The sequence below is a fragment of the Maniola hyperantus genome, chromosome Z (genome assembly GCF_902806685.2).
Source record: "Maniola hyperantus chromosome Z, iAphHyp1.2, whole genome shotgun sequence".
In the NCBI taxonomy this organism is placed as follows: Eukaryota; Metazoa; Arthropoda; class Insecta; order Lepidoptera; family Nymphalidae; genus Maniola; species Maniola hyperantus.
In genome coordinates, this window is record NC_048564.1 from 14,253,723 (window position 1) to 14,270,809 (window position 17,087).

A 17,087-nucleotide genomic window follows, 5' to 3' on the forward strand; every position below is an offset into this window, starting at 1 on the left:
ATGTTATAGTCTAATTTTAAAGCACAGTCGGTTCTGTAGTTCATTTGCCAAATAGACTGAGAGATGGTTGCTTGATTTCCTTTAGTACATAAACTTCTTGACTTATTTTTTTTTGTACCAAAAACATTTGCAATAAAGAGAAAAAGAGAGTAAAAGTGGACAGGGAAGCACTTATCTCTATGAGAGATCTCTACCAGTGACCCATGGCAGTGCGAGAGGTTGTAGAGGGAGTAGAATAGGTACAACAAAGAAGATAGAAAGCATTCATGAAAAGAACATAATAGATATTATGTAATACTAGCTGATGCCCGCGACTTCGTCTGCGTGGAATTAGGTTTTTTAAAAATCCCGTGGTAACTCTTTTATTTTCCGGGATAAAAAGTAGCCTATGTCACTCTGCAGGTCTTTATCTATACCTGCTCATGCAAACAATCACGTCAATCCGTTGCGACGTGATTGAAGGACAAACCAACAAACCAACAAACCAATAAACCAACAAACAAACACACTTTCGCATTTATAATAAGGGTACTGATTATTATATTTTATATTATTATATTTTCGATTTAATAATTTAATATCACAAGTTAAATACAAAAGAAAACTATATATGGTATATACATATAGAAAAAATTGGTATAATATAATATACATATTATACAAAATCGAGTGAAACAGCAATATACAATCCACTACAAACCTTTATCTATGAGAATATTATATTTTGTAATATTATATTTATCCAATTTATTCAAGTTTTTATACCTATACTAATATCCACCAACTTCCAACCCGTTCTCATTCTGATAAAAGACACGTGCTCTGTAGTGAGCCAGCGATGGGTTGATCATGATGATGATGATGGGGTAGATAATACTTGGACTGATTTTATTAAGCAATCCATTTGGGGCATGTTGGTTTATGTGCTTTAAAAAACCCAGTCAAGTGCGAGTTGAACTCGCACACAAAGGGTTCTGTACTATCGTACAGGTAATTGTTTCATAATTAGTTGAAACTAGATGACGCCCGAGACTCCATCCGCGTGGAATCAGTTCCTTTTAAATCCCGTGGAAACTCCTTGATTTTCCGGGATAAAAGTAGCCTATATTCCCATCTCCAGGATGTGCCAAATAGGTGATGATCGTGACTTCGTCCACGTGGATTCAAGTTTTTTTTTAGGAATTCTTGTGAACTCAAAAAGTTGACCTTCCCTGTGATGCAAGGTATCTTTGTATTTGCCGAGTTTCGTCAAAAACGAGAAAAAAGTTAGAAACAGAAACGAAAAAGAAAAACAGGTGGGTCGTGAAAAGCTAGTAGACAGTCAGGTAGACACACTTTCGCATGAATAATATTAACATGGATTAATTAAATAACCCTCTCCAAGCCTAGGTGCTCATAATTAAAATTTTGACATAAGTCCACGTGTATAGTACGCGACAAGTCAAGATGGCAATCGGCGTAGGGACGTCCCGCAAACTCGCACAGCCCCCGCCCTAACCCGGTGCGGAATAGCGTGGGTGAATTGCGGGTGTACGGGGCGTCTCCCCGCCTCATACACCGATTGTCATCTCAACCTGTCGCGTCTAAATGTATAGATAGTCCAAACGAAGAAACACTGCCAAGGACTGAGTTTAAGGTGCGCTTACACGTACAATTAAATTACTCAATTCTAAGCAAATTAAAAATTGAGTAATTTCCGCGGAAAATAAAAATTATGTTAAAAAATTGAAAAATATTTATCGTTCACGCCTTGTGACGTCATCAATCGCTTTCCGTACAGGCGATACGTTAATAATTAATTATGGTAAAAATAAATAAAAATCATGTCTTTTCTTAATAATTGTCCTCTTTAATAATAAATTCTGGCCCCATAAAAGCCGCGGGCATCAGCTAGTAATGATAAATGTTCTTTATTTCAAGCAAAATGTACCCATATCAAAAAGGCAATAAAAATTAAGAAAACAACCGGGCAAGTGCGAGTCAGACTCACGCACTGACTTCAATTTCAATAAAATTTCGCATTTACGTTCAACATTTTAATACACTAACGGATAACGGTATTATTTTATGGTAACAGAGCATATAGAATTTTAAATATAAATATTTATAAAAAGCGTGCAACAAATTTGCGCTCGGGCGGCCCAGACTTTTCCATACATTTCGCCTTTGTGATCCCATTTCGCCTTAACACGAGTATTAATAACATAAAATGTCATTCCTTGTGACCCCGTTTCAACTATCATATCAGTTTTAACAAAAATTAATAGCGTCTATATTTTGGCACGTAGCCTAAACCAATTTCAGGTGCTCATGTTCAGAATTAATAAAGTTTTCATATCGCTGTTAGCACCTCAATGTCATGACGTCAAACTATGTCATCCTTTTGTTAAATTAATTTGTTTTATAAACCTTACGCTCTTTTTTCGTTACGTCTAAGTAATAAGTACTTATATAATATTTTGGTTTAGTGAAATATCTCTTGCATCTAAGTATATAATTATTAAATCATATCTTGGAGAAGTCTTTGATATTTTCAGGTTTTTCTGGGTAGGTTCATATTCGGGTTGCAGGCTTGTTATATCTATATAAAAAAGTGCCATCTCGACTTGTCGTGAACTTACTGTAGTACACGATATGTCGAGATGACAATCGCGGTGTGAGGCGGGGGGACGCCCCGCATACCCGCACGCCACCCGCACTGGGTTAACGCTGGGTTTTGCGGGTGGGGCATCCCCACCCCGATCGCTATCTCGACCTGTCGCGTACTATAGATATATCATAATGAATTTGTAATCCATCCATTAAAAATCTAAAATAAATACCACTGTTACTTCATAGTTCTTTGCCAGTTCCCAGGCCCACTGACAGACAATTTTTGTTATTTAAATAATTATGGTCCAGCAACCATATGCTTGCAACCATGGGCTTCATACTTTCGATTGGTGTGGAATTTGTGAAATGATTAAAAAAAATTTTTTTAAATATTAACTGGACTGAAATTTTTTAGGCAATTTTCTTTTTTTTTTAACTTTCATAAGAAAACTCAGAGTCACTCAGTGGGCGATGGAGAGAGCTATGCTTGGAGTTTCTCTACGTGATCTAATCAGAAATGAGGAGATCCGTAGGAGACTAGAGTAACCAACATAGCTCAACGGGTTCGGCGTCACCTGCGGGGGTGACGGGGTCACGGCGAAGCTGAAGATGTTTAAAAAAGGACAACCCTATGTGGCTATTTTTTTCAATTTTCAAGGTTCTTACAATTTAAAGTCGAGTGATTTAAGATAATTTATTTTTATTGAATCCTTAGAATACATAAATATCTACTTAATATAATATAATTTCAGATCAAGTAACATTGTAAACTGGAATATATCGTAGTTATTTTATACATATTTTTTAAATGACAATATTATGTTGAAAATACAATCAAACCAAACTATGATTCATAATAATGTCTATTAACTTAAATCTACAAATAAAACTTAAAAAACAAATGGTTATTTACTAGTATTTTCCCCCCTTTTTGGTTCGCCGCCGACTTCAATAACTACCGACTTACAATACAAGTTTTAATTTTATTTACCGGTTTATAGTGAATTAGTTTTTACTTTTTAGTGCTATTTTTGAAGTCAGTTCACTTTTTTTTGAAGTTTTATTTTAGTGTTTTTGGTGCCTTATTTTCTTACAGCTTAAGAGTAGCATCATGTTTGAGGAGTTGTGACTTGGGGTTTAATATGATAATAATGCGTGTTCCATGCCATGAATCCGCCTGAATCCAGCGTCTCCCTGCGACTCGATTGATGTCTTCCGTCCACCTAGTGAGGGGTCTTCTAACACTGCGTATTCCGGTGCGAGGTCGCCATTCCAGCGCCTTGGGACCCCAACATTTATCGGCTTTACGAACTATGTGCCAGCCCATTGCCCCTTCAGCTTCGCAACCCGTTAAGCTTATGTCGGTTACTCTAGTTCTCCTACGGATCTATTCATAATGTATTAAACTACTGTACTAATATAATTTGGATCTTATAAAATGTATTCATTGACACAGCAATAACTTTTGTACCTACTTATTTTATTAGCAAGCATTTTTATATATTTTGGTATACAGTCAAGATAAGATAAAAATATTGTATGTATGTAGCCCGAGAACCCGCAGGAAGTTTTGAGGAGATGCTTCTTAAAAACAAGAAAGTTTGAAATGTCTAGGTTACCTAAGTACTTACAAAAACAAGGCCTATCACTCGGTGCACTTGGGACTTGAGATTTTTTTAAAGTTAATTAACAAAACCTGAATTTCACATAATATTGTGTATCTTATAAAATTAGTTCGTCAGGCAATTTTACTGCGACCTGAAGGTAGCAGGAGTATTCAAATTTAATTTCGGAAAATGGTAGAAGACGTATTTTATTTAAATAGAAACGCAAATATGACGATATTTATACAATCTTACTTCAATCTTTTGGGCTGAAAGTATAAAACATTTTTATAACTAGGATTCATCAGGTCTTCTTGATAAGTGAAAACTCCAAGCAAAATCTCAAGACCCAGTAGTATGTCCTGTATTTAATATTAGGTAGATAGTTATTCTTATTAGATACGAATATTAAAATATAACACCAACATAAAAATACGGATGGATACGTACGATTTGGTGACAGAAGGTCTGAGTCATTTTTTGCGTAAAGCATCAGCCTGGCTGTCCAGCACGAAAATGCAGGCATTATTCTTGGCACCATTACAAGCAGGCTTGATTTGTACATTAATGAGATAGGAGGTATATAATCAAGGCCAGCTTCAAGTTTTATTGTAACATTTTCAAAAAAAGTAGTACCTACGTAATAATCGATTGGTAATATCCTCAAACAAGACATCATTTTTGTTTTTAGTACTGTCGAGCTCGTAGTTTTAAGTTTACCTAGTTTTAATTTTTTAATTTTTAACATTTGGTTTAAGTATATGTTTTGCTTTTTGTCTTTTCTTGTTTTGTGAGCTGAATAAACATTTATTTATTTATTTATCCATTTTAAAATTACCAACGGGTTCTCAGACTATTAATAATAATCTATATATTATTATATCATATTCTACCATCTTACACCGCATTTACATATTCGTCATTCTGCCTCGTTTCTCGTGAATTGCATCCACACATTCGCTATTGCTATTAGACATCGTAATATTATTTACTCTAGATTTGAAAGAATACATAAATTATAAGATTTTACATTTAACATCAAAGTTGATAGAATTTGACTATTGAGATATTTTAGCGCCAAAGCAAACTGGACCTTAAAAGCCTTGTTTTAAAGCTAAAGTTCGTCCATAAACCTACAGTCATAGCTCCAAGCAGAAACGTTGCTAAATCAAATTCGGTGATTCTGAATTTTGGATTTTAAAAAAGGACTTTTAGAGCCATTTTTCTCTGACGTTATTGTATTTCGATGCTAAAATCAACATTGGCGGTGTAAAATATTCTTTGTGAGATACTGGATTTAATCGTGCAAAGAGTCAATGTAATTATTCATGCGTAACTTTGTAGTAGGTTTCGTAATAAGAAAAAGAATTCTTTGCACGTAACTGGCTACGTAGTACTGGTGTCGTAGAGATAAAACCTCATACTAACAGATAAGACGAGACGTCATGGGAATGTGTAAATGCGGCTTATTTAACGTTCAAATTATTTTGAGGTTTCTGGTCGAGGTGATAGCCCACGTTCTGAGTTGGGGGAACTGCCCCCCGAAGTGCTTTGCGGGCTTCTCTCGTTTACCTGCAAACATATTTTTTGTTTAACCTATCGTGAGTAACATCTAAATAGCATCTTAATTTATATTTTTTAGTTGATTTCGTTTTAGGGCATACATTTTAGCATTGTTGCTGCTGTCTATTGCGTTGCTCCGAATTGTACCATCGTATACGCATCTTTTTAGGATTCCGTACCCAAAGGGTGCTAACCAGACCCTATTACTAAGCATCCACTGTCCATCAGTCCGTCCGTCTGTCTGTCAGCGGGCTGCATCTCGTGAACCGTAACAGGTACTTAGAGTTGAAATTTTCAGATATAGAAGATAGAAAATATGACAACTTGTTTGTTCGTCTCAAGTTCTAAACTCTGGCTGAAAGATAAAAGGTACAAATGCGTACAAAATGAATTCTCACACGCCATTTTAATGAGTCAATTGTCACGTCAAAAGTTCGATTTTAAACCTTATTTTAAAGGTGTTCGTACGTACTCTTGGCATTACAGTTGACCCCTAGAGTTAAAATGAGCGTGAGAACTCATTTCGTACGGACTATATGACAACTTGTTTGTTAGTCTGAACTAGGGTAAATAAGCCCTAGCTAGGGGTAATAATAGGGGATAGGGGTTCACAGTTCACACACCTGCAGCCCAGTATGCAGCATATTCGCGATAGTTTCCACGTCGATGGTGGAATCTTGGGCAGAGATCTTCTTTATAGCTGACGACACGATGCAGATATCGCCTCGCAGCTCGCGCACCAAGGCTGTAATCTTCTGCGCGTTGCTCAGTACTTCCACACTCTGCGTGTATGGGTTGTAGCGGACGCCGAACGGACGCTGGATACTATCAGCGAAAGCCCTGGAATCAATTGAAATAAATTCAAAGATGTTATACTTTTCTAACTAAAAAAAATTACTAGGTACTAGAGCTGTGATAGCCTAGTGGTTAGGACGTCCGCCTTCTAATATGAGGTCGGGGGCTCGATCCCGTTTTCGCACCTCTAACTTTTCGTAGTTATGCGCCTTTTAAGCAATCAAATATCATTTGCTTTAAAGGAGAAAGAAAAATACGATGAGGAAACTTGCAAGCCTGAGAGTTCCCCATAATGTTCTCGAAGATATGTGAAGTCTGCCAATTCACACTAGGTCAGCGTGGTGGACATAAACTTTGAGCGGAGACCCGTGCTAAGCAGTGGGCAAGTGATGGGTTAATCATAATGATGGGTTAATCATGGGTTAGAGCCTCAATAGCTCAACCGGTAAAGGAGTGGACTGTAAACCGAAAGGTCATCGGTTCAAACCCCGCCCGTTGCACTATTGTCGTACCTACTCCTAGCACAAGCTTGACGCTTAGTTGCAGAGGAAAGGGGAATTGTCATTTAACATGGCTAATATTCTTTAATGAAAAAAAAAATCATGATGGTGATGATGTGACAAGGCACTGAACAGCCTACCTCATTTTCTCCTTTGCTTCTTCGAAAGAGTCCGTGTAATAGTAAGCGTTTTGGTAAGAGGTTATGATGCACTCTTCGTTGACGGTGACGTCAGGGTCGAAGCGTTTGATCTTCGCCGGGGTTGAGAGCGCATGCTGTAGCTCTGCTACGGATGACAATAGACCAGCACCGTACACGCGGTACGAGCCGTCATCTTGGCGGCACAGACCGAACTCCACGGTGAAGAAGTATAGCTGGAAAATAAATCATGAAAGGAACAAACGAAGAAAGAAAGAAAAACTGAGTTTGTTGTGACCTCTTAGCTTTAGTTTTAAGTTCGCGTAAAAAATTATCACCACTATATATCGCCACCAAATGCAACAATGGACTTTCAAAAAGAGCAATTTATTACCTATTTTGAATAAACCATTTGATTTGATTTGAAACTGGCCAAGTGCAAGTCAGATTCGCGCACCGAGGGTTCCGTAAGTTCGGGTATTTTTTTTCAACATTTTACACGATAAATCAAAAACCATAATGCATAAAAATTAAAAAATAATTTGATTGAATTTCTAATTCAATATTTGATTTCGGGTCAAATACCAAAAGGTTTATAACTAACTTCGTCAACGAGCTTAGAACCTGCGACACGCGGACAGACTGACAACAGACAGACAGCAGAGTGACATAAATAGGGCTCCGTTTTTACCCTTTGGATACGAAACCCTAAAAATAGGCTAAAAATAAAAAGGTTAAAAATAGGAGACGGATATGAATAGTTGGGGCGCACCGTGAATTACTCACCGTTGCCAACTTGTCAATATCATCATCGGCAGCACCGAGCGATGCCAGCCCGAGTTCCTGGGAGAATTGGGCGAAGCTGGGGTTTGCCAGCAGTGGCATGTGGCCGAGCAGCTCGTGGCAACAGTCGCTGGAATGGAGGAGTATACCTATTGTAACAGGTCGAGATGGCAAACGGGGAGGAAACGCCCCGCACACTCGCGCAGCACCCGTGATAACCCGGTGCGGACGAGCGCGGGTGACATGCGGGTGTGCGGGGCGTCCCCCCGCCTCATACCCAGATTGCCATCTCAACCTGTCGCGGAATAGATGATGCCCGCGACTTTGACCGCGTGGATTCAGGCGCCGCGCCGCCCTATTTAATTGTCATCGGTCGTGCGATGTCAAATACAATATGAACGCATCGCATGATCGCGCGATCATCAATAGGACATTCAGTAGAACACAGTTTGTTTGAACGCACGGGACGCTCCATCATTTTCGAAATTTCGTCGGACGCACGCGTCATCGCACGAGCGATGATAATACGACGGCGCGGCGCCATAGGTTTTTTAAAAACCCCGTGGGAACTCTTTGTTTTTCCGGGATAAAAAGTAGCCCTTGTGTTAATCCAGGGTATAATCTATCTTCATTCCAAATTTTATCCAAATCCGTTCAGCCGTTGGGCCGTCACAATCATTTGATGTGCTTTTTTTAGTTTAATCGATAATTTAAAATGGTTATTACACCTAAAACCTACAAAGGACGTGGATTTTACGTATTTTAGAAGACCCTCTATTTACTAATCACTGAGAAATAATTTATTTTTGATGTAGTCAAATACCCAATTATAAATATTAGTATGGAAGATTTTGAATAAAATATTTGATTTGATTTGATTTGAGATAATGAAGTTAAACTTACGGTTCAGGGGTATAGAAGGGATCGGACGAGTGACGGATGTATTGAGTGCAGTGGAACACCCTGAACGCCAGGCCGGAGAGAAAGTCCCTTGGAGACAGGTAGCCAGCCACGGGGCGCAGTTGGAAACCGGTTTTACGCTTCAGGAAGACATTGACGTCTTCGAGCTGAAAAATTACAATTTTCTGCTTTTACTATATGAATTACTAAATGTGTTGGTCATCGCAAATCTCGATGCCCTGGCGAACTTCGTTACCGCCTAACAGTCGATTCAAATTTTTAAAAATTTTCTCTCCGTAAGAACCATCCCCGTACTTCAAGGAATATTATAAAAAAATAATTAGCGAAATCGGTTCTGCTGTAGAAATTATAAAAATGTTTAGTAGGTATCTATAAAACGCGACAGGTCGAGATGGCAGTTGGTGTGGGGACGCCCACACAGCCCCCGAGCTATCCTGGTGCGGACGGGCGCGGGTGAAGTGCGGGTGTGCGGGGCGTCCCCCCCGCCTTATCCCCGATTGGTAGGTACCTATACTATATTAACTATAGGTATCTTTAGAAAAATTACAAAAGTCGTGAGTTAAAAGTTTATACAGTGACTAGCTTTTTCCCATGACTTCGTGTCTTGGTGTCATACAATTTCTAGCCCTCGAGGATAATATAGCTAAGTAGGTATAGTTCGCGACTGGATGAGATGGCAACCGGGGTGGGGACGCCCCGCACATCCGCACAGCCCCCGCGCTAACCTACTGCGGGTGATGTGCGGGTTATGAACGCGTCCCCCCGCTTCATATCCCGATTGCCATCTCAAGCTGTCGCGTACTATAGGTACTATAACAATATATCAGTGAAAAATGTCAGAATCGGATCATTAGTTCCATAAAATAATAACCTCCTACATCCAAATTACTATGTATTTATAATAATAGTTTGTAGATTGAAGAAAATAATAATAAACTACTAGCGTCATCTTTTGGAATATGCATAAACTATCTTCTTAAACTTACTAATTGCACGACGGAGCAGTGCCGTCTATCACTACGTGCTTCAAATAAACAACGCTAGATGGTGCTGTACCGAATGTTAACTTTTAAAAACATAATTCCTAGTAAAAATCATAAAATAAGCTGTTATAAATATTAGCATAGTAATTATTTAAAAAGAATTGAAAAATTAATCTTTTTAAGTCTACCACTAACACAGTTTGTAACTTTTCAAAAAGCTCATGGATTTTTCCGCTTTAACACTACCTACTTACGAAAATATTATGTGAGTAGGTAGGTAAAAGATATTCTCCAAAATTATACAAAAATACTTGAAGTACCTAAGTCTTATTAAGTTTTGACTGGCTGAGTAGGTATTTGAGGCCCATAAATAAGCCCTTGAGCAGATTCGGTAACTGCATCCGCCCGTAGCTCCGTATCCGTAGCACAGAAAATAATAATATGTCCGTAGCAAGTCGTAGACCTATCTATCTACGAATGGTTATAGGTAAGTAGGTACCCACAGATACAGCGTCATAGTGTATTCTTTACTTGTATCGTGGAAAACGAATATACAGGGAATAACCAGAACGCTGGCAAAAAGGGAGACAGGGGATAGTACTGATGATGAATGATCTGATACCACGAAAAAAAAGGTCAAGGAAAAGGAGGTCAACGAACCTTGCGTCAGTAGGCCACTCGGAGTCAATGCTGCGTCGTAGGTGGGGCATTGACCCGAATTTTACACGCTATTATTTGCGGGTTTGAAAAATATGAAATCACTAAAACTACAAAATGAGGCATATGGTTATTGGTATTGAATTGTGTTTAGGTAAGTAGTGTAACAATAACGCTAAGTTTTTGCTAATGTTCTGGTCATTCTGTATAAATGAGGTAAGTACCTCAATTATTTTATTTTACCACTTTGTCGGTGTGACTAATATAATAGGTATTTACCTATTTATAGGTAAGTATGTACCTAATCACGATAAATTACAGTTTTCGAGTATTAGAGTTTCTGAGCTAAACTGCGGACGGATGAACAGACAGACGGACAGATGGACGGACAGATGATGGACATGGCGAAACTATAGGGGTAACTTGTTGATACGGAACCCTAAAAAGTGGAGATGAATATATTATTATAACTAATGAGTTATCGGTACCTGAGGCAGGTTGTCTTCTCTGTAACCACAATACTTGACGAGCTGTGGCCAGTTCTCCAAATATTCTTCACAAGCGTGTTTCTGGTACAGCTTGAAAAGCTCACGGAAAACGATGCCCCTAGAAAAAACAAGTACTCACAGTACGCTCCAGAAAGTAATGTACATCAACATTTAGAAGGAGATAGCAGATTTATAGAGCGTTGTCCCTGTCATTGAGACCGACAAAACGTCATATAGGTATGAGTGACAGAGACAACGCTCTACAAAGCCGCAATGTCATTCTAAAGGCCGATGTTACATTACTTTCGGCCACGTACTGTATGTACATAGTTAAACTAGGTACAGTATAGCCGGCAGGAAATATGGTACCCAACCTTTAGAACGAGATGTCGGCTTCGTAGAGCGTTGTCTCTGTCACTCATACCTACCTATGTGCCCGTTGTTGGTACGACAGAGACAACGCTCTACGAGACCGCTATCTCTTTCTAAAGGTTGATGTGCAATACTTCCTGCCGTATAGTAGTTTTCCTGTATAGTAGTTTTCTAAAGGTTATTATTATTAGCCGGGAAGGCCTGTACTGCAATATTTCATTGCGTGACTTTCTCGGGGAAGGACATAGTCTACTTTTAGTCCCGGAGAAACAAAAACTTTTCGTCATCATGATCAACCTATAGCCGGCACACTACAGAACACGAGTCTCCTCTCAATATGAGAAGGGCTTGGCCATGAGTACGGACAAACCTGATCAGGTTTTTGTGATACACCGTATTTGTCAGTAATTTAATATTCTTAATGTATCTTTGTTTTTAAATAAATAAATAAATGATAGTTCACCACGCTGGCCAATTGCGGATTGCCAGATTTCACACACCTTTGAGAACATTATAGAGAACTCTCAGGCATGCAGGTTTCCTCACGGTGTTTTCCTTCACCGTTAAAGCCGAGTGATATTTAATTTCTTAAATTGCACATAATTCTAAAAAGTTAGCCCTTGACTGCGATCTCACCTGATGGTAAGTTATGATGCACTCTAAAATGAAAGCGGGCTTGGAAAACTTGGAATGAAAGTTTTATTAAACCCGATAATAATCTTACCTATCTAAGTTATTGGACTGTCTTTAGTACTTGTCCTACTAAAGTGTTGTGAGCGCAATTTAAGTTAGCACATTTTAGGCTAAACTTAGATGGGCAAGTTAAAACTTATTTATCTGTAGCGCATGCGAAATGTAACGACACGCAGTGTACACAAATCTAAATATAATATTAGAGGATAAGGTAACTGACTGACTGCCTGACTGACAGATGACTGCCTGACTGACAGATTTTTTCGACATTTTGCACGATAATTCATAAACTATGAGAACTCTTTGATTTTCCGGAATAAAAAGTAGCCTATGTCACTCCAGGTCTTTATCTATACCCATGCAAAAAATCGCGTCAATCCGTTGCACCGTTGCGACGTGATTGAAGGACAAACCAACAAACCAACAAACAAACACACTTTCGCATTTATAATAAGGGTACTGATGACCACAATTTAATTTTTTTTGTGTGATGTAACGCTAAATTCACGGTTTTCAGATTTTCCTCCTCATGTCTTCGGCTGAAAGCCATCAGATTAAGTAATTGCGTTCAGTAATTCAGAAGTCTAAATATATAAAAGGAAAAGGTGACTGACTGACTGACTGACTGATCTATCAACGCACAGCAAACTACTGGACGGATCGGGCAGAATTTTTCATTCAGATAGCCTATGTAGGCATCCGCTAAGAAAGGATTTTTGAAACTTCAACCCCTTAGGTTAGGTTAGGTTAGTTAGGTGATACAGGGGTTTGAAATTTGTGTAGTCCAAGCGGACGAAGTCGCGAGCATAAGCTAATTATACTTGTAAGGCTTATAACCATAAACGGACGGGCGGACGGGCCAGTGAAATTTCACTCAAGTAGACGCAGGGGTTGCGAAGCTGAAGTGGCAATGGGCCAGGGCACATAGTCCGTACAACCGATAGACTTTGGGGTCCCAATGAGCTGGAATGGCGACCTCGCACCGGAAGACGCAGCGTTCGAAGACCCCCCACTAGGTGGACGGACGACATCAGACGAGTCGCAGGGAGCCGCTGGATTCAGGCGGCGCAAGACCGTGGCGTGTGGAAGTCAATACAAGAGATCTGTGTCCAGCAGTGGGCGTTTATCGGTTGTTGTTGTTGATGATGATGATGATGATGATGATGGGATTTAAAGACCTCGCTTCGCTCAGTCAATTATACTAACCAGGTCTTGATTTCGATTTCCGTATATTGCACCTTCGGGATGGGATGCCCACTGTTGATAAAAACAAAAGTTAGTACCTATGAACTAATTTCAAAAAATGAAACCAAAGCAACCAAAACCAGGCCTTCTAATCGGAGGTCAGGGGTTCGATCCCGGGCATGCACGTCTAACTTTACGTAGTTATGTGCGTTTTAAGTAATTAAATCTCATTTGCTTTTACCGTGAAGGTAAACTTTGTGAGGAAATCTGCAGTTCTCCATAATGTTCTCAAAGGTGTGTGAAGTCTACCAATCCGCACATGGCCAGCGTGATAGAGTATGGCCAAAACCCTTCTGATTCTGAGAGGAGACCGGCGCTCTGTAGTGAGCCGGCGATGGGTTGATGATGATGATAATGATGAACTAATTTTGTTGTTGTGGCGGTGTGTTCTCGATAGGCTGAAGTCTGTCGGTGTACGGGCTTCAAGGCCGGCCCTCTTTGCCCGGGCGTATCCCACAGGAGCTTGGCTACCTGGACTATATATCAGCCCTTTTCCTTTACAGTGGGCTGAGGCGTTCCTTGTTATGCTTTGAGACGGAGGCGGCGCGGGTGGTGCATTTATAATATTAGTATGGAAGTGTCACTACATAAGTATCTACATTGAAACCCATGCGAAGCAGCAGCATTCCATAAACTGGAAATCGAAGCGTGAAGCTCGCCCGACTTCAACATATATACACGTGTAGAAACTAAAGTAATTTTTTACATTGTATAGTGTTTTTGGAAGTCGCTTTTTAAGCTTTTTAGTGTAAGTAGTCATTGCTTGGTACATAAAATATCAATTCATCAGCAAAACTTTGCAAATCCACACGGCTAAAGAGTTCAATACCTTGCAGCATCAGGATTAAAGAGTTGACACTTGGTACTTTTGTATTTTTTCATTTTGACGTACGGAGCCCTAAAAAGACTTACTATTTGTAATTATTGGCTATTGCGGCGAACTGCTCCCTTCGCTTGCGGTAGATGGGGTCCTTAAAGCCAGGGTGGTCAGCATCCAGCTCGGAGCCATACATCAGCACGTTCTGCGCTAGGTCCAGGTCCGCTATCTTCCGAGGGAACCAGTGCATTTCACCGAAGTCTAAATATAAAGTTTTTGTTATATTTTATACCAGCTTATTCCATGTACGCATGGACTACACAAATTTCAAACCCCTATTTTACGGCTTTAGAGATTGAATTTTCAAAAATCATTTCTTAGCGGATGTCTACGTCTAAGAGCAATCTGCATGACACATTTCAGCCCGATCAGACCAGTAGTTCAAGCTGTGCGTTGATAGATCAGTCAGACAGTCAGTCAGTCACCTTTTTATTTTATTAGATCTGTAATGGCTCCGGCTTAGGAGAACACTACTTCAAAATCCTGCACCTCACGTTCATCATCCGCTTCCTCTGTTCCGTTCTGTGGGGGTTGCACTCCAAATCTACACGTACATCAGATGTAATATGGGTGGTGATACAGTTAACTTACCAAAACTCGCAGCAGCAGACAAGGGTGTGGGAGGAGGGAAGTTCTCTCCGGCTTGGGAGGGCACCACCTCGAAGTCCTGCACCTCGCGTTTCAACATCCGCTTCATCTGTTCCATCCTGCGGGGGTCGCACTCCACATCCACCAGGATATCGGACTAAAATATTTACGTACATGTTATTTACTGGTTGATGAAACTTTGTCCGCGTGGATTTAGGTTTTTAAAAATCCCGCGAGAACTCGTCGATTTTCCGGGATAAAATGCCTATATCCTTCTCCGGGAAGCAAGCTATCTCTGTACAAAATTTCAATAAAATCGGTTGAACGGATGGGCCGTGAAAAGCTAGCAGACAGACAGACACACTTTCGCATTTATTATATTAGTATGGATACATTAGTATTTATAACATCTGTATGGATTATCAACTCAAGTTATTCAATTTAAAAGTCGAACAATGTATGGGGAGCTGTGATATGCACGCTGAAATTTTAATGGTTGTTTTCCCGAAGCGAAGTGATCTTGTCATGGTATTACAATCGATTTATAAATATAAAAAATTATTAGCGTCAAAAATTGCAAATTTACAATCGAGAAAAACAGTACGCGAATGAGACTTCGAACCAATAGTAGTACCGCGTGCGTGCAGGCTAGTTTATGCCGTATTACTACGCGCGAGAGCTTATTTTGCTCTAAACTTTTTCTCTTTATTGGCAACGCGGTTCAAGTGGACGTACACTACCTACTATTCACGTTACATCTAGTAAATTACTATTGTTTCTCGCACTTCCGAGTTGGGGATTTTTTTTAAATTATTTCAAAACAAAAACATTTTTATTTTGCAAATTTCGATAGCATTACTGAGGTCATCGTTCTGCCGCGAGAATGTCAGCGTGTATAAAACAGTGATATATGATATACTACTACTATAATAAGTCAATAATATAAAAGGTATTATTCGCTTGTGAAATAAATTAATAAAATAAAGGAAAGTATACTAATTGTTCGAAAAAATATAACCATTCTATAAATTGGCATATACATAGACAGCACACTACCTAAACTGTTGGATCTAGAAACTTGAAATTTTCCTGTAGGTAGGTTTTATCTGTAACATTAACACCTACGAAGGAAAGACTTCGAGAATTTCCAACAAAATCCTTACAAAATCTAGATTCACGCGGAATAATCGCGGGAATCAGTAAATTGATTAGAAATAAAAATAATATGCAAAGTACTTATCTAAAAATCGGGGAAAATCAGTACCCTTATTATAAATGCGAAAGTGTGTTTGTTTGTTGGTTTGTCCTTCAATCACGTCGCAACGGTGTAACGGATTGACGTGATTTTTTTGCATGGAACCTCAAGAGTGACGGCTACTTTTTATCCCGGAAAATCAAAGAGTTCCCACGGGATTTTTGAAAAACCTGATTCCACGCGGACGAAGTCGCGGGCATCAGCTAGTATTTCAATAAAACTTAAAGCTAGCCTTATCTAATTACTATACAATTCATGCCCGCGTGGAATGATGCAAATAATACCGGCTGCACTTCCGCGCTGGACAGCCAGGCTGATCCGTTACGCACACAAAATGAGTCAGCCCTTCTGTCACCAGATGAAGCTATTAATCGCGATGAAATGTCTTGTTAAGGTTTTTTTAATTAGGAACATTTTATCACTTAAATCCTAATTTATATTATATTTGCGAAAGTTTGTTGGTTTGTCCTTCAATCATGCTGCAACGCATCAGAGCAACGGATCGACTTTTTTTTTGATTAAATTAAATTAAGTTTCCTCGGGATTTTCAAAAATCTACATCATGCCATCGAAATACCGGGACATCAACATATAAAATCAAATTAAAAAAGAAATCAGGAAAATGTGCCATAAGTAAAGAAGAAGCAGGGTAAAGAGAGGAAGAACTTACAGCAGTCACTTCCATGGCAGACTTCCTCGACTCTATATGAAGAACGTTGATACCAAGATCTTGAAACACGCCGAGAACCCGAACTAGACCACCGACTTGGTTCTTTACGCTAAATATAACGGAGATCCTCTCGCCATCATGGATTTGCTGTGATGCAGCTTGTATGTCTGCTAACTTTGGATGATGAGGTGCCTCGTTCTTTACTTCCCAATCAGACCCATTCCTATACAGCCATAAGCCTAGAAGGCCTTTACCGGATCCACTCATTTTTGGGTGTGCAAGAAGAATTATATGACTTTGATAATGATTGATAAGCGCTGAGTGAATTTGTATAGAGTTCCAATTAGGTCTGATTGGAGGGTTC

General features: G+C 39.3%; 1 protein-coding gene across 1 annotated transcript; it reads right to left on the reverse strand.

The window, feature by feature from the left end:
• Positions 1-3,294: 3,294 nt before the first annotated feature.
• Positions 3,295-17,087, reverse strand: Trhn (tryptophan hydroxylase). Its single transcript, XM_034983899.2, has 10 exons — positions 16,724-17,087; positions 14,802-14,955; positions 14,246-14,411; positions 13,295-13,345; positions 11,024-11,141; positions 8,878-9,041; positions 7,978-8,104; positions 7,195-7,427; positions 6,383-6,599; positions 3,295-5,768 (listed from the first exon to the last, which is right to left on the reverse strand). Exons 1-10 carry the CDS (start codon positions 16,988-16,990, stop codon positions 5,679-5,681), a joined length of 1,587 nt encoding a protein of 528 aa, XP_034839790.1. The 5' UTR covers positions 16,991-17,087; the 3' UTR covers positions 3,295-5,678.

Excerpts from the sequence above, each read along its gene's own strand:
- Trhn (XM_034983899.2), bottom strand. The coding sequence starts at position 16,990 with ATGAGTGGATCCGGTAAAGGCCTTCTAGGCTTATGGCTGTATAGGAAT. Across the intron at positions 14,956-16,723 it reads CTGCCATGGAAGTGACTGCT|TCCGATATCCTGGTGGATGT; the intron begins GTAAGTTCTTCC and ends TAAATATTTTAG. Across the intron at positions 11,142-13,294 it reads GAAATCGAAATCAAGACCTG|GGGCATCGTTTTCCGTGAGC; the intron begins GTTAGTATAATT and ends TGTTTTTTCTAG.